The following is an 18,761-nucleotide window of genomic DNA, read 5'->3' as shown; positions in this document are numbered from 1 at the left end:
ACTTTCTAGGCACTAAAGCTATAACTCAAATGACATGGTCTTTGTCCTCAAGTTGTTTGAGATCCAAAGAATGAGAGAGACAAAGACAATTAGTATATATGTGGTCATCACTATGTGTTATCACAGGGTATACACAGGTGCTGCTTGGGAGCAAATGGAGAGCATTAAAATGCGATTGAAGTAAGGCTTCCTAAAGACGGTCTTTATATGAGGTTAGCCAAGCAGAGATGGAGAGAAGTGGTGTCTCTAGCAGGAAACATAGGAGCAGAGAGGCATGGGACTTCTTGGAGGACTGTAGGTCCTTGGATATGACTAGAGCTCAGAGGGTGTGGAGGGCTATGTTGGGATCTGACTTGTATGATAATTGCAGGTGTTTGAATTTGATCCAGAGACCCTGGAAAATAATTAAAGGGTCTTAAGAGAGTAACACAATCAGATTTGTACTTGAAAGTGGCAGCTGGAGGGATGATGGGTTGGAGGAGGCTCATTTGTAAGCAAGACAAGTAGGACTCTTCAGCAATTGGGTGACAAGTGATGAAGGTGTAGATGGGGCAGTAACATAGGGTAAGAATAAGAGAGGATGAGTGCGAATGGCATTGAAGAGATGAGAAGCCACAGGAATCTGTAAATGCTGTGGTGGAAACAGGGATACGAAGGAGTCCAGAATACCCACGCAATATGGAGAATTGTGGCATCAGTGACTGAAAAAGTAACGAAGGACAAGAAAGTGATTGAGAGAAGATAAAATATCCTTCTGGGGACATAATGGGTTTGAATTTCTGGGTGACCAAGTGGAGTTGATTTGAGGGCAGTTAAAATAATGGATGGATCTCAGGCTAGACTGGGCTAGTGACCTAGACTAGGAGTCCTCATGGTAGATGAAGTTATAAGCTTGGATTGGGTCACCCAAGATGTGTACAAAGTCATCATAGCAGGGTCAGAGTGTGTGATCTTGTGTCCTAGCAAATACGACATTCAAAAAGGGGGCTGGAGGCACCTGGCTGGCTCAGTCAAAGGAGCATGTGACTCTTGATCTCGGGGTCATGAGTTCAAGCCCCATGTTGGGTGTAGAGATCACTTAAATAAATATTTTTAAAAAGAAGCTGCAAAGGAGAGGACTAATGAGTAGGAAGAAAAAGAAAACAAAGAGGAAGTGTGCACCTCAAGACAAAGAACAAGAGAAAAATTCCAGGAAGGAGGAAGTGGTCACATTGCAAATATTACTAATGACACAGGTAAGATACACATGGAGAAGTGACCACTGGTTTTGGTTGTAGGGAGGCTACTAATGGCCTCACTGAGAGCAGCATCAGAGATGTGAGGAGACAAAAGAGAGAATGCAGTGGGCTGAGGACTGAGAGAAACAGAGGAAAGTCCAAAGCAGACATTGCAGACTCCAATTTCAAGAAGTTTACCTCTGAAATTTAAAACAGAGAGAGATTCTTCACACTGTGACATGGGGCTCATGAGACGTCTCATATCTCAGCCTTTTCATTTCCAGAATAATAAATGCACTCCTGTAAAAGTTGTTGTGAAAATGAAATGAGAGTTGGCATTTGCTCAGTATTCAATAAACAAAGGTTTTTACTGCTGTCAGAAAGAAAAAAAGCAAAAGACCTCATATAGTAGGAAGAAGAAGGAAGAAGAGAAATAGGAGAGAAAACAGCACCTGTGGGCTACAAATCTCCTTATAGTCTACACCCTCTCTGGCCCACCAGAGCACTCACCCCTGATGGCCCCAGTTCCATGGGAGCTCAGAAGGCCAGCCAGGGAGATGACTTGCAGCATCATGACTTGGGTCTGTCTCCTTATGTCTTTAAGGTGCATCTGCAGTGACTGTTGTGAGCCAGACAGTGAGGAGAAAATGAGGCAGTGCACGGCAAGGTGGAGCTCTGAATCCAGAACTTATTTCCCTATTCCGTTGAGGAAGAAAGGGTGGAGGTGAAACAACTCAACCAAAAAATGTCATAAGGGGCATCTCTGGCTGGGGAAGAAAATGAGAGAACCACTGGGAGAGGAAGTGGGAGAGCTGTCAGATCCAAGGTGGCTCGGAAAGTCCCAACCTATGTGGGATTTGGGAATAAGAGAAAGAAAACTATAAAAGAGACATCATAACCATCTTCCTCTTTGCCTGGATGGCTCAGTCAATACAGCATGCTACTCTTAATCTCAGAGTTGTGAGTTCAAGCCCCTCGTTGGACATGGGATCCTACTTAAAGCTCTCTCCACGGTGAACACCCTCCCCCTTGCATGGACATGTTCCGGAACAGTACAAGTCCTAAGCAGTGTGTTAACCATTTAGAGGGTTAGACTATCCATTGCAGAACTCAGAATTAGTCCTGGGAGCTGTACAAGCAGTCACACAAAGTGTGTGGTGTGTATTTTCTCCTCTCAGCGGTTCTGTAGATCTTAGAAGCAGAAAGAGGATTGACTAAGGGTCTCTGGGTTATAGTAGCAGATAAAGCATGGGAGTAACTGTACCACTTTATACAAATTATTTGGCCTTTCTGGGCCACAGTTTCTTCATTTTTGAAATGGAGATGGTGGCACTGTGTATCAGTAATTAATTCTGTGAGGGTGACATGGAAGCATCCATATAAAATGCTTTAGAAACTTACAGATCTGAGAGCTTTGAATAGACCAATGAAGTTATCAAAGACCATCCTCTTTTTTCTCAGTTCAATATGCGTATATATTTTGGTAACTTTTAAACACCAAACAATCCAACAACCAATACAGCTGGTTCCTGAAATACACTCCCTCAGAACACACAACCTAAAAAGACAATGACAAAACAAATATAATTTCCAATAAATGTATTAAGTACTTAAAGTATTGATGAACTGAGTAAAAGCAGATAAAATTATTTAAGTTTTCTATTAGGAAATTGTTTCTGATGCATTATAGCAAAATGGTCAGGCACAGGCTTCAAAAACCTGTTTCTGCTACTTCCTGCCTTTTTTTAAAGCCCACTGTGACTTATTTCTTCTCATGAAGAATGGAAATTATTATGCCATTGGCTTATTGTGAAATCTAATTGGGACGTGATACTCAGAATTTGTGAATCTCTTAAAACAGGCTTGCATGTAGTCAGGGATCAAGAAATGTTAATTATTATAATGCAGGACTGGTTCAAAGCTCATGAGATTCTTTATCAAATACAATGTATTATTTGATCCACTAGTATAAATTCTGTAGTTTTACCAATAACACCAGAGTAACTTTCTGTAGCACTCTCCTTTAGTGTAGTTCCAAACCCCTCTATAAAAAAAACAAAAACAAAAACAGCACATCAGGGAAAGATGTAATGTAATTAGACTTAATGTGAAATGATTAGGGAAATTGTCAGTAACAGCAACATTTAAATAAAGCTGCCTTATATTACCACATTCTATATGAAGAAGAAATAAAAGAGTAATAATTAGAAATGAAACAATTAAGGGGTGCTTGGGTGGCTCAGTAGGTTAAGCATCCAACTTCAGCTCAGGTCATGATCTCACGATTTGTGTGTTCAAGCCCCGCACTGGGCTCTGTGCTGACAGCCTGCTTAGAGCTTGGAGCCTCCTTCAGATTCTGTATCTCCCTCTCTCTCTGATCCTTGCCTGATCACCCAGTCTCTCTCTCTCAGAAATAAATTTAAAAAAAAAAACATTAAAAGAAAGAAATAAAACAATTAAGTGTTTTTTGCTTTCTGCTTATCTGCCTGGAAACATCAAAGAATTCCTCTAAAATTATCAAAGGTATATATAAAAATTATCAAAGGCATAACATGGTAAATATAATATCAATCATAACAAATAAATTCCTGTATGATACTAAGAATCATCATGAAGTTTTGAAGAAAAGTTATCCATTCACAAAAGTCACTACCTATAAAAAAATACAAGATCAACTTCAATGACATATTTCAAAACAATATCATTAAGAGAAAGATGATTTGACTTTTTAATTTAATAAGGAATGGTGTTCACCATGGAGGAGGGATGATGTTCCTAGGGAGGAAAATATATAAAATAATCAAGCCTTATGACTTAGCCTGTTGCTCAAAATGAGACTCTCTTCCCTTATACTGTCTTCAGTGAATCTTACACCCTAAAGAATCATGTGCTTTACCCCAAACTTCTGCCTGGTAAGTGACAATTCCTGCTTATTGGTTCCTTTTTCAGATTCTGGTCACACCCAGGGACTATAGAAGGTTTGCCAAGCTCTCTATATTTTAGGAGTGAGGCCCACTGACTGAGAGACGCTCTGACTGCAAGTCTCTCAGCCCCCGTCCTTTCCCAGGCTCCAGGATCCTGAGGATCACCTGGGCCTCAGGGATGGCAACTCTCATGATGTTCTTGGTGATGCTGAGCTCCCTTTTGGTTCAGAGCAGAGACACCCCAGGTAAGTGCAGAGCTGCTATTCTAGGAGAATCTACCTCAGGGAAATGATCTTAGGGGGCCTTCCATGTGGGCCTACTCTGTGAGAAAGGATATGGGGCTCTGACATCATGCAGGGGCTGCTAGTCTCACCAGAGAGAGAAGGAAATCAAGGTGTGTGTATGATGAGGACAATGGTACTTGGTGCTCTGGAGTGATTTGGAGGGATATGTTTCTCAGAGAGGGGTCATCAAAATGGCATTTCAACGTCAAAGATCAGAAAGGGGAAATTATGGTTAGTTTGCATTGTCCAGGATTTGAAGATCTCTCTATAGAATCAGTGCTCTAGGTAGGCACCCCTTCCGCAGAACCCTCATTCCATGATCAGTGATGGCCAGACCAACAGAGGAGGGTGACAAGCACAAGCTGTGGTTAAGGCCAGCAGGATACCAGTTGCAGCTGTCCCTCACATCAGACATCAGGAGTCGGATCAGGGCAGATCAGGACAGGGCCAGAGAAGAAGTGAGAAACAGGAAATGACGTCTTCTAGTTCCCATTCACCTCCAAGAAGACCATGTGTGACAGAATGGTGAATTTGCTTACGCTAATTCCTCAGCCTCAGGGTGGCTGGGTGGCTCAGTTGTTTAAGCGTCTGACGGCTCAGGTTATGATCTCGCGGTTGGTGGGTTCGAGCCCCACATCAGTCTCTGTGCTGACTGCCAGCTCAGAGCCTGGAGCCTGTTTCAGATTCTGTGTCTCCCTCTCTCTCTGACCCTCCCCTGCTCACGCTGTCTCTCTCTCTCTCTCTCAGAAAAAAAAAAATTTTAATTAAAAAAAATTTCTCAGCCTCTTCATCCCCATCCATAAGGCCAGCCCCATTTCTTCCTAAGTATCAGGTACTATGGGGCTTTTTCCTCAATTTCCAGGTGTAGTAAGCATCTGAAACTCCCAAATCCATCTGCTCAGACTCCATCCCAAAATACACATTTCTCAGATAGAGGGAAGAGAAAATTTCAGACATCTATGACTCAGATGGGCAGAGAGTTGGACAGGGCAGCTCAGCCATGCACGTGTGCTTACACATGAGAGAAGAAATGAAGAAGCGAGAATCCTAGACAGCTGAAGGGGCTGTGGAAGTAGCTGGTGAGATGGGATAGTGTCCCACAGGACATGAGAGGGGAGGCATTGCCGTTCTGATAGTGGTGGGTAGTGGTAGTGGCGGAGGTTCATATTAGTACATTGGAAATCAGGGCTAGGGTCTGCTTTGGAGTGAACAGAGAGTGGTGGGTGGTGGGAGGGGTGGGGTGAAGTGGAGAAGCCAGTGAGTTCAGATGTAAGAGGAATGAGTGGAGACTCCCTGCCCTGTGAGAGAGACACCTGGGGGTGGGGGTGAGTGGACCCAGAGCTCTCTGCCCAGCTTTGATGCTGAAGAACTCATTGCTGGGTGAAATGTGGAGTCCAAGAAACTTGGATCCAATGGGCTAGGCACATTCCTTCATTTCCTTCTTATGCTTCCAACTCCTTGGGATTTCTTCAACTTCCAACAGAGCAGAAATAAAAAGAGAGAAAAAGGGAGAAGCTGGCTTAACAGGGCCTGGGTGACACTGAAACTGTTGACAAAATGCTAGTGACTATTGGGTCATGAAGAAAATTGTGGAGAAAGGAAGCATCCAACTCATGGATGAAACAGTAGCTCTTAGAGCTGCTTGAAACATCCTTTGTTCATGGCATTTTCCATCCTGGCATTTAGGCCCTGAGCCTAAAATGGCCCTATCACACACCTTCGGAGCAGAAGACACCTGGGGATTTAAACTTTTGTTTACCCCACTTCTTCTATCTCCCTTTCCCAAGTGAAAGAAGAGTGGAAAGAAAAACTATCAGTATTAAGTTAATAAAAGCTTCTTTTCAAGTATTAATGTCATGCTTCAAAGGGCAGCTCCTTTTGAGCCATTCTGAACAAACCATGCTCTGGCTTTCATTTCTTTCTGTCTCCACGTAATCTACCCCATCATAGCTTGACAAGGGGAAGGACTCTAGCCTCCAGGGACCAGGGCCAGACTCTACGCTCTAGGTCTTATTTTTTCCTTGTGTTTATTTGTTTTGTTTCTTAAATTCCACATATGACTGAAATCACATGGTAGTGTCTTGTTTTTCTCTGACTGACTTATTTCACTTAGCATTATACTGTCTAGCTCCACCCATGTTGTTGCAAATAGCATGATTTCATTCTTTTTTATGGCTGAATAACATTCCACTGTATCTATACACTACATCTTCTCTATCCATTCATCTATTGATGGACACTTGGACTGCTTCCATAGTGTTTTCATATTCTTTGGGTAAATAGCCAGTAGTGTAATTACTAAATTCTTATTTCTATTTTTAATTTTCTCTATTTCTGTTTTTAATTTTTTGAGGACCCTTCATACTGTTTTCCACAGTGGCTGCACCAGTTTGCATTCCTACTAACAGTCATAGCAAAATTTTTCTAGAGAAGTCTCCTGAGGCAAGGGAAATAAAAACAAATTATTGAGACTACATCAAAAAAATTTTTAAAGTCAATTGCTTTTAAAAAGAAAGCATTGCAAAAAAAAAAAAAAGAAAGCATTGCAACCACTATTGGGAACTAACAGAACTGTGTCTTGATTGAAAAACAGGTGGGGAAACTTCTTAGTGGAACAGGAAATGGAGTTTGATGTGGGAGGGTAGAGCAGGCAAGGCAGGTAGAAGATAGATATCACAGACTCCAAACTGGATGGGGCCAGGGGCTCAGAGGCTGGGGGGCAGAGCACAGAGCAAGAAAAACAGGCTCAGGAGATCTGAGAGAAATGAAGTGCTGCACAGCCCCTAAAAGTTGAATGGGGCTCCCTGAGGCTTATGTGGTGGCTCCTGACGTTACTCCTCCCCCTCCCTGCCTGAGCAACCAGTTAAGCAACTTCAGATGAGGCATATGGAGCCCTGAGGGAGGACAAGGACTCTGACAAGACCACCCACCCAAATCAACTCTAGTCATCTCTGCAGTGACAGAGACTATAGCCAGACCCCCTCACACCCTCCTCCAACTGTTAGGAGGGCCTGTTTAGGCCTCTTGACAGCCACCTGGAAAGGGTCCTGAGCAGCAGGTAGAGCTTCATCTGGAGCTGGGCTCCCCAAGCTCAACCCTGAACTGACACAGTGAGCCTCGTGTTGACATGCTCTTCAAACATCCTTTACTTCTGAGACTGTGCAGCGTTGCCCTCATTTCTGTGGTCTGGGAAGCTGTGCCATAAATTCATTCTGGAGTTTCTGTTTATGATACATTTTAAGTCACATAGAGAAGCTGCAAATTAAAGACTTTCAACAGACAATTGTGGACCCCTAATTAGATTCCAGGCAGCCAGTAATGTATAATCAATTCTTTGCTGGCCAGCATTACCCTGATAACAAAACCAGACAGACGATACAAGGAAAGAAACTGCAGACCAATATCCATAATGAACATATATTCAAGATGCTCAAAAGAGGGGCATCTGGGTGGCTCAGTGGGTTAAGCATCCACCTCTTGGTTTTGGCTCAGGTCATGATCTCACGGTTGGTGGGCTCGAGCCCATGTTGGGCTCTGCGCTGACAGCACAGAGCCTGATTGGGATTCTCTCTCTGCCCCTCTCCCCATATGCTCATGCTCTCTCTCTCTCTTTCTCAAAATGAATAAATAAACATTTTTAAATGTTTTAAAGATCCTCAAAAGATTAACAAGTAAACCAATTCAACAGCATATTAAAGGAATTATACACCATGACTAAGTGGGATATATCCCTGGGATGCAAGGATAAGTGACGTAAACAAATCAATCATGTGATACACCACATCAACAAAGTAAAAGGGAAAGCAATACATGATCATCTCAACAGACACAGAAAAAGCATTTGAGAAAATTCGACATCTATTCGTGATTAGACTCTCAACAAAATAAGTATAGAAGAAACTTAAACTCAAAGCAATAAAGATCATATGTGAAAAGCCCACAGCTTACCTTATCAATGCAGAAAAACTGAGAGTTTTTCAAGATCTGATTTAAGCAAGGATGTCCACTCTTGCCTCTTTTCCATAGTTATGGAAGTTCTGGCCAGAACAATTAGACAAGAAAAAGACATAAAAGATAGCCAAACCAGAAAAGAAGTGGAATTATCTATGTTTGTGGATGATAAGCTATTATAGACAGAAAATCCTTAAAGACTAAAAAAAAGAAAAAAAAGGCAATTAGAATTCATCAACAAATTCAGTAAAGTTGCAGGATATTAAGTCAACATACAAACATCAAACACCTTTTTATACACAGACAATGAACTATCTGAATAGAAGTTAAGAAAACAATCACACTCACAATAGCAACAAAATAGTATAAAACACTTAGGAATAAACTTAACCAAAGAGGTGAAAGACATGTACACTGGAAATTATAAAACATTTGCCAAAGAAATCAAAGAAGACAGAGGTAAATGAAAAGATTGGACTGGAAGAATATTCATACTACCCAAAATGATATACAGAGTCCATGCCATCCTTTTCAAAACCCCAATGGTATTCTTTATGGACAAAGAACAAACAACTAAAGTTCATATGGAATCACAAAAGACTCTGAATGATCAAAACAATCTTGAGCAAGAAGAGCAAAGCCTCACATTTCCTGATTTCAAAATATATTACAAAGCTCTAGTGATTAAAACAGTATAATACTGGGGTACCTGGGTGGCTCAGTTGGTTAAGTGTCCAACTCTTGATTTGGGCTCAGGTCATGCATGATCTTAGAGTTTGTGGATTTGAGCACTATGTCAAGCTCTGTGCTGTTAGCGTTTAGGATTCTCTCTCTCCCTTGTTCTCTCTGCCCCTCCCTTGTTCTCTCTCTCTCAAAATAAATAAATAAACTTTAAAAAAAAAACCACTATGCTACTGACATAAATACAGACATATAGAGCACTGGAACATAATAGCCCAGAAATAAATCCACACATCTCAACAAGAATGCCAAGAACATACAATGGGGGAAGATAGTCTTCAATAAATGATGCTGAGAAAACTGGATATCCACATGCAGAATAATAAAATAGGATGCTTATCTCATACCATATGTAAAAATCAACTCAAAAATTATTAGCGACTTCAATGTAAAATATGAAATTATAAAACTCCTAGAAGAAAACATAGAAGAAAACCTTCTTGACATTGGTCTGAGCAATAATTTTTTGGATATGACATCAAAAGCACAGGCAATAAGCAAAAACAAATAAAATTGCATTAAACTAACAAGCAATTTACTAAATTTATTTTCAAAATACAGGAACTCATGCAACTCAATAGGAAAAAAAAAACTGATTAGAAAACCAGCAAAGGACCTAAATAGACATTCCTCCAAAGAAGACATACATTTGGCCAAGATGTATATGAAAAGATACTCAGCTTTACTAATTATCAGGGAAATGCAAATCAAAACCACAATAAGATACCATCTCACACCTATGGGTACTCAACTTTACTAATCATCAGGGAAATGCAAATTAAAACCACATTAAGATACCATCTCACACCTGTTAGAATGGCTAGTATCACAAAGATGGAAGAAGATTAATGATTCTAGGATGTGGAGAAAAGATAACCCTGCACACCACTGGTGGGGATATAAGTTGGTGCAGCCATTATGGAAAACAGAATGGAGGTTCCTCAAAAATAAGTTAAAAATAGATGTGCATGGGTGGCTCTGTTGGTTGAATGTCCAACTCTTGATTTCAGCTCAGGTCATGATCCCAGGGGCCGCTGAGTGTGGAGCCTGCTTAAAATTCTCCCTCTCTCTGTCTCCCTCTGCCCCTCTCTCCTGATTACACTTTCTTGCTCTCTAAAAAAAAATAAGAAGAAGAAGAAGTAAAATTAGAACTACCATATGGTCCAAGATCCAACAATCCCACTTCTGGGCATATATCCAAAAGAAATGAAATCTGGATTTCGAAGAGATATCTAAACTTCCATGTTCATTTCAGCATTATTCACATAGCCAATATATGGACACAACTTAAATGTCCATGGACAGATAAATGAATAAAGAAAATGTGGCATATATACACAACAAAATACTCTTCAGCCTTTAGCAAGAAGGAAATCCTTACATTGCAACAACATGGATGAACCTGTAGGATATTATGCTCGGTGAAATGGACCAGATGTAAAAAAGAAAAAAAACAAAAAACAAAAAAACAAGTACTGCATGATCTTACTTGTATGTGAAATCTAAAATAGTCAAATTCATAGAAATGGTACCAGGGACTGGGTGAGGTGGAAAATGGGGAGATATTTTTCAAGGAGTACTACGTTTCAGTTATGCAAGATGAATAAGTTCTAGAGAACTATGTACAGCAACATGACTGTCAACAATAGTTGACAATATTGTATTGTGTACTTGAAATTTAAGAAGGTAGATTTTGGGTGTTTTCGCTACAAAAAAAGAAAAAAAGGCAATTGGTAACTGTATGAGATGGTGAATATGCCATTTGGCTTATGAATATTTCAAAATGTATACATGTGTCAGGCAATCAGTTTTTATACCTTCAATACGCATGGTTTCTTAAATTTTATTTTAGAGAAAAAGAGAGAACGTGCACGAGCAGGGGAGGGAGAGAGGAGGATTGAGAGAGAGAGAGAGAGAGAGAGAGAGAGAGAGAGAATCCCAAGCAAGCCCCATGCTCAGCATGGAGCCCAGTGTGGGGCTTGATCCCACAATCTTGTGATCATGACCTGAGCCAAAATCAAGAGTCAGACTTTCAACCGACTGAGCCACCCAGGCGCCCCTATATGATGTTTTATTATCAAATACATGTCAATAAAACTGGAAACATTTTTTTTAAAAACAAAATCAATTATCTGCTCATTCTCTGACTCATAAGTATTTTCTAAGGCCACTGTTAGATGCTGTATACAGATATAAACAAAAGAATAACTTGCTTAAAAATGTTCAAGTGTAAAGAACAGCACAAGACATGGGGGGAAAAATCATACTGTCTGTGTGTCCCTAATGTGATCACTGTGATAAGATTCTAGAACACACAGAGAATGCACCACCCTTTTTTTTTTTAAGTTTATTTATTTATTTTGAGAGAGAAAGAGAGCAAGCATGAGTGGAGGAGGGGCAGAGAGTAAAGGAGAGAGAAAATCCCAAGAAGGCTCCCCACATGGAGCTCGAACTAATGAACATGAGATCATGACATGAGCTGAAATACAGACTCAGATACTTAACCGACTGAGCCACCCAGGCGCCCCACACTTACCCATTCTAATGGGTTTCCCACATAGTTTTTGTTCCTATGCATTCTCCCAAAATATATATTTCTCATGTGCCTATATGTTTAACATTCCTACTTGATGTTATAAAGTATATTGTTTTCTTTTTCTGTCATTCAGCATAATAACAATAAGATCTGTCAAGGGAGTGAAGAGTACCATCATTTGGTTTCTTCTAAGGGTTGAGTAATATTCCATGGTGCACATGGACAAAAGTAGTATTTGCTGTCCCAGGGATGATCACACTGACTGACTTCTGCCAACTCATCAATTTCACAAATACAAAATCAATTTCACAGCCAGCAGCAACGTGTAACAAGTTGTGGGAGTGCTGGGTCATATGACATATATCTCTTCAATTTGACCGAGTGTCCCCTGAGTGCTATTCTGACCATCTGAGGTGGCTCCACTCCACCAAACAATATGTGAGCTTTCTTCATACTCCCAGGCACCAGTCTGGAAGAACCCAGCTCTCTACATGTTCTGAGTCTGATAGATTTCAGCCTCATTTCCTTCTAAATTTTCGATTTTCTTTCCAGTGATGAACCACAGTCTGCTTTGCAAGTTTCCTCTCCTATAAATCACCTCACTCCTTTCCTACTTCTCTATCACAGTCCTTTACTTTGCATGTGTTTTAGGAGTTGCTTATATATTTTAGATATGAATCCCATGTCAATTGTAGACATCGCAAGTCTACTTCTTTTTTTTTTTTTTTTTTAAAAGGGTGGAATTTAATCTTTATTTACAGGACGCTGCAAGATATGAGATTCCACATAGAAATACGAAACTCACTGAGAGGAGAAGCTTCATACAGTTTGTACAGTTTGGAACTGTTCAAGTATAGTTTCCATTCTAAAAAGTGCTACAATAACAAAACACATTTAAAAAGAGTTCTGAGTAGAGAAACAGGAAGACAAACTTATACCAATAGTCTACTTCTATTCCCTAGTAACTTCTTAGTGGTGGCCCTTGCTTAACTGAAGTATTAAAAATTACTGTAATTCCTTTCATTCTGTTTTTGCCTCATGTTTCAAATTTGCTTAAGAAACCCTTCCTCACCCCCCCTATTCATTATCATATTCTCCTATCCATTCTGATACTAACCTCATAGTCTACTCCTCATAGAGCTTTACATCTACCAGAGGCGGAGTACTTGCTATGAGTTCAATGGGACGCACCGCTTCCTGGAGCAGTGTATCTACAACAGAGAGCTGTTCGTCCAGTTCGACAGTGACAGTGCTGCGGGGGTGTTTGTGGCGGTGTCTGAGCTGGGCCTCGTAACTGCCAAGAACTGGAACATCCGGAAAGAGTTCCTGGCGCTGAGGCAGAACGCAGTGGACACGGTGTGCAAGCACAACTTCGAGCTGGACGAGGGTTTCACGCTGCAGCGCAGAGGTGAGGGTCAGGTGGGAAGGTGCCGACTCTGGAAGGGGGTGGGCTTGGGCAGCAGAGGAGGAGGAAGGCCCCCCACCCGGTCTCAGAGCCCGTCACAATACAGAGGGGCCAAGATCAGCGTGAAAAGGGCCAGACTCCCTGCTAATCAAACATGAAAGAGCGAAAAACATTGGGTTTGTGAATCTTGTTACAGACTTTTTTTCCTGGTAGAAGAGGCTAGGAGACATATAGGTTAAAATGAAAAACAAATTAAGCTACTTCATTTTGTCTTCCTTTTTTTTTTTAATGAAAATATCAGACTGCAAGATCAAAGGAATCTATTGACTGAATATATCCTGATTCCGAGATAATATTTGGCAGGATTATGCATTCTTTTGAACAAGATGAGTAAATATAAATTCAAGGCATAGCCTGTTCAACATTTCTGCTCAAAGAATGTTAGTTACTATCTCTTACATTTCCAGCGCAAAGTGTTAGCACCAACTTTACCCTCTTCTGTTCTTCTGTGCTCTTTCTTTATTGAGTATGACAAGGTCATTCTTAGAACAGCTGAATGTTTCATTCTGTTGTTCCTACTATGTTCTTCATTTTTGGCCTCTAAATACCTTAATAGATATGATTCATGTTTAACATCTGAGAAGTCATTTGGATTTTAAAAAATCGCTAAATGCACTGCTTTGGGGTCGCAGCTGTCATAACAAGATTCTTGTCCCCTCCTAGTCCAGCCTACCGTGAACATCTCTCCCTCCAAGAAGGGGCGCCTGCAGCACCACCGCCTGCTTGTTTGCCACGTGTCAGATTTCTATCCTGGCCACATTCAAGTCCGCTGGTTCCTGAATGGACAGGAGGAAACAGCTGGGGTTTTATCTACCAACCCGATCCATACCGGAGACTGGACTTTCCAGATCCTGGTGATGCTGGAAATAACCCCCCAGCAGGGAGATGTCTACACCTGCCAGGTGGAACACCCCAGCCTGGACAGCCCTGTCACCGTGGAGTGGAGTGAGTTGCTCCCCGATGACCCTCTGGACTCCAGGCTCTGAGGTCTGCTCATTCTGTCTTGTGTCACTATGCACTGGGGTCACACCACCCCATATTGTTCCTCATCAACCTAACCACCATCTCTGCTGGAGCAGTGAAGATGTGGTGATTCAAGTAGACATTTGTCCTGCCCTGGGCGAGTCTGAAGAATCTCTCCTTGTCAAAGCAAAAACTGAGAAAGGCAATTGCATTCATGACTGGTTCTCAGACACGGGAACTGCCTCTCTCTTCAGTCTCTGTTCAGTCCCTTAAGCTTGGACTTAATGGGCTGAATAAAATCAGCATTTGCCTCCGGTGGAAGTCATCACTCTGAGGCCCAAAACTCTAGAGTGCTTTCCACCTCTGCTCCTTCTCCATAGTGGCTCCAAGCTTGGCCTTATCCTCTTCTTTTTCTCTCCGCGTGGATTAGATCAGAGTCCAGGCCTCAGACAGGGTTTTGGGATTGTGGCAGATGAAGGCGAGATTGACCCTGAGTTCTGTTCTTCCCAGAGGCACAGTCTGATGCTGGCTGGAGTCGGAGTCTTCATGCTAGGGCTCATGGCCATCGGAGTGAGCTTCATTCTCTGTTTTAGAAGCCAGTGAGGTAATAAGAAACTTCTGGAAAGTGGTTTTTACTGTCTTTCCACTGTCTCACTCTCCTATTCTTCAGTGATGAAGTTATGACAAAAAAACAAAACAACATAGCAAAAGAGGCCACTGAAATCAGATTCTGTTAAGGCAAAGACAGCCTGTAGGGAGGAAGATGGCTACACTGAATCTGACCCAGTAAGATACCTGAGGCTGCTGGTTACCCTATTCTGCAGGGTGTTCTCTGAAGCCTGGGGTAGACTCACACCCATAGAGTGGGTCCTGCTTTCATTCCCAGTGACATGGGGACCACGGTGCACACATTTGGATAATTTTCTAATGTGTTGATGTTCTTTATTCTCTCAATGACCAAATTCATCTTCCCTCTTACTTTCATTTCAGGATAACAGAGACTTCAGCCAACAGGTGGTAGTTCTGCTCCCTTCTTCCTTCTTGGGATGGAAATCATTTAATTGCAACATAAGTTTGGGAGCATTCAGTGAGGATGCTACATTTAGGCCATGTCATAGGCAGTGCCCTGAGACTGAGGAGAAACTCTCAGACGCTGCTCCTTTTTTTCAAGTTGAGTCAAATTGCCCCCAACTCTTGGTCCCATTTTCATCTGTAGGTGGATGTGGCCACAAAGCATGACTTTGCCCCATTGCTGAAAGAAGCTCCAGAAACTCTTCTGTTTTTCTTAGGCCAACATTCAGCCACTCTCTATAATATTTTTCTCTCCTGGGACTCTAGAGGGAAAAGGAATATAGTCTTTGAGCTTAGGTTGTTTTACATTCTTCTTCTTCTTTTTACATTTATCTCTTTATTTTGAAAGAGAGTGAGCACAATGGGGGTGGGGCAGAGAGAGAAGGAGAGAGAGAATCCCAAGCAGGCTCCACACCATCAGCGCAGAGCCCGCCATAGGGCTCTAACTCACAAGCTGTGAGATCATTGCCTGAGCAGAAATAAAAAGTTGGACACTCAACCAACTGAGCCTCCCAGACACCCCTTAAATTCTTCTTCTTCTTCACAGGAATCCTGAACTGATCTCAAATATCACATGTAGCCTTGGAACAAGCGGTTCTGACACTCCTGTTGTCCAGCAACCTCCCACTTCCAAAAAGGATATTACGGCTAAATTGTGTCACTTGATGCCAGTTTCTGAGTGTCCACATTTTAATTCAATGTACTTACTCTTTCTCAGGTTCTTCCAGTCTATTGAGGGACTTTTCCTGAGGAACATAAACCATCTAAATCCAATAGTGTTGTTCTTTCTTTTTGAGAAGAAAGAGATGGTCATGTGGCCATCCTTATGGTTGAAGGGTTTGATGATCATTGGACAGGTCATTGTTGTTTTACCCAGGCATGGAGAAATAAACTTCTTGGTGGTGATTAATTCTCCTTCTTCAGTAAGAGAGCAACGGATAGAGGACCTCCTGAAATTTGCTTTACTTCATTGTAGAAGACCAAATTCATTCTGCATTTTCACCAGTTGAGGGGTGGAACCATTATTCCTAGAAACCCCAGATGGAACAGACACTGAGCCTGGATTTTGCCATTGCCATTCATATAGGACTGATAAAGCATGTCAATCATTAAGTATATGCTTCCCAATGGGGCACCTGGGTGGCTCAGTTGGTTAGGCATCTGACTTCAGCTCAGGTCATGGTCTCGCAGTTCATGGGTTCAAGCCCTGTGTCTGGTTCTGTGCTGATGGCTTGGAACCTGGAGCCTGCTTTGGATTCTGTGTGTGTCCCTCTCCCTGCCCCTGCCCAGCTCATGCTCTGTCTCTCTCTTTCAAAAATAAACATTAAAAGAATATGCTTTCCAAGTGTAAAAACCAACAAAGATCAGAATGATAAATAACAGGTGCAGTACGTTCTTTTTTGTCTTTATATTATTCATATCAAGGTATAGAAACAGACTTACCCCATCCCATGACTCCATGTTTATCAGATCACCTAAACTCCTCTCCCTCTGAGTCATGCTGTAGGAGGTACATCTCTAGTTTCAAAAGCGTCAAAGATATGTGCATACCAGGTTTTTCAGACATAGGCCTGCTTTATAGAATACAGTTTATTATGATTTTTATAAATATTTTTAGTTAGTGTTTGAAACCAAGACAGATATCATATTTGCTTCAGTCATTTCATGGCATGGTGTGCCACCTAAGCCCAAACTTTATATAATAGTAATCAGTAAACCTCTAAGTCCTGTAATATTCATAGATTAGTATCATTTTTCAAAAATGACAGGGCCTTAACCAAGCTTAAACAATTTTCCTTTCTTAACTGACCTTCTTGCATGTGACTATGTAAAACCAGTTTTTTTAATGTTTATTTATTTTTGAGAGAGAGATTGACGGGGGTGGGGAGGGGCAGAGAGTGGGAGACACAGAATCCAAAGCAGGCTCTAGGCTCCAAGCTGTCAGCGCAGAGCCCAAAGTGGGGCTCAAACTCACAAACTGCAAGATCATGACCCCAGCCAAAGTCAGACGGCCAGCATACTCAGCCATCTGGGTGTCCCCAGTCTGATCAAATATCATCACAAACTATGACTATAAGTCAGTTTTTGGTGATCTTAAATATGACAAGATAGCCATCTTGTGATCAAATAAGGGGCCTTTTCAGGGGTCTCCAAGACCACCCAGATTAGGTGATTCACTAGGAGGACTCATATAATTGTACTTATGGCTGTGATTTAGTACAGTCTAAATTTACGAAGCAAAGTCAGTCAAGGGAAAGGCAAATGGGACAAAGCCCAGAAAAACCAGGTGCAAGCTTCCAAAAGTCCTCTCCCATTGGAGCCACAGGATGCACTTAATTCCTGAAGCCGTGAGCTGTGACCACACGTGTGAAATACTGTCTGCCAGGAAAGTTCAGCGCTTGGCACTCAGGACTTTTACTGGGGCCTGGTCATGGAGGCACCCTCTGCCTAGCACATTCCAAAATTCCAGATTTGTAGAAGGAAAACAGGTGTTCGGCATAAACCATATTTTTATACAGTTTAGACACAATTTAGGCATATTCTTAACGAGTCTGGGAATGGTGGGAACCCTTTCAAAATCCAAGTTCCCAGATGCCAGGCAGGGGCCAACCTTGTAAGCAGATCTTTCAAAGGATGGAGGCGGGCCTACTATGTTACTGCTTTTCTGCACAAGGACAAACCATCCATTTTGCTGACAATTTTCAAAGTAGCAGAAGTCTCCATTTTTATCAAAGAAAGACATACATTGATAACAGAAAACACCCTTAAATCCTAGTTTCCTGGAAACATGGGTTACTGCAGAAGACATACACCCAAATTCATATAATTATTTTTCATTCTTGTTATTATGATGTGAAATTATTATTACAAATGTTTCACAAATCCCATTAACATTTAAGCAGTTTTTAAATAGTAATCCCTGTGCCCAACATGCAGCCTGAACTCATGACCCCAAGATCAACAGTCACACGCTCCACTAATTGAGCCAGCCAAGGGCCCCAGGACTTAACAGTTTTTGAAAAGCTGAAGTATAAACAAAGGATGAAGATGAAAGTATTCTTTTCTCTGAAGTTTTTTGGTTTTTGTTTTCAAAACAAAACATTGTTTTCAATGCCATGAGAAATGACTCGTGCCTTCTAGTCTGTGATATTTCTAGCAGAGAGTATAGGTTTCCCAACTCTCTCTCCTAAATGAGAAAGTGAGGTTGTAATTCAGTATATCCACTGTCAATCATCTTGGAAAACAGAGGAAGAAATCCAAAGAATTGCACACCCAAAGAGTTTGATTCTGAATGAGACTCTCGTTGTCTGCACCTGCCTAAAAAAGGAGACACTTCACTATTTGAGATTTTTTTAATGTTTATTTTTGAGAGAGTGCATGCATGCAAGCCAGGGAGGAGCAGAGAGAGAGGGAGACAGAGGATCTGAAGCAGGCTCTGCACTCACAGCAGACATCCTGATGCAGGGCTCGAACTCATGAGTCACGAATTATACTCATGAACCATAAGATCATGACCTAAACCGAAGTTGAAGGCTTAACCTACTGAGTCACCCAGGTGCCCCTGGGAATTTGATAAGAAATGAACGAACAAACCTTGTCAGCAGAGGG

The 18,761-nt window shown here is 41.5% G+C and overlaps 1 protein-coding gene across 1 annotated transcript; it reads left to right on the top strand.

Annotated features, from left to right (window-relative positions):
• The first annotated feature begins 2,250 nt into the window (after positions 1 to 2,250).
• Positions 2,251 to 15,713, top strand: LOC120238173 (HLA class II histocompatibility antigen, DP beta 1 chain). Its single transcript, XM_039241798.1, has 6 exons — positions 2,251 to 2,269; positions 4,285 to 4,386; positions 12,792 to 13,061; positions 13,782 to 14,063; positions 14,592 to 14,651; positions 15,700 to 15,713. The coding sequence occupies exons 1-6, from the start codon at positions 2,251 to 2,253 to the stop codon at positions 15,711 to 15,713; spliced, it is 747 nt and encodes a 248-aa protein (XP_039097729.1).
• Positions 15,714 to 18,761: the final 3,048 nt, after the last annotated feature.

The sequence above is a fragment of the Hyaena hyaena genome, unplaced genomic scaffold (genome assembly GCF_003009895.1).
Source record: "Hyaena hyaena isolate Hyena2069 unplaced genomic scaffold, ASM300989v1 scaffold_202, whole genome shotgun sequence".
NCBI classification, from domain to species: domain Eukaryota; kingdom Metazoa; phylum Chordata; class Mammalia; order Carnivora; family Hyaenidae; genus Hyaena; species Hyaena hyaena.
The sequence above is the reverse complement of the archived record's forward strand: the minus strand, read 5'-3'. Positions and strand labels throughout refer to the sequence as shown.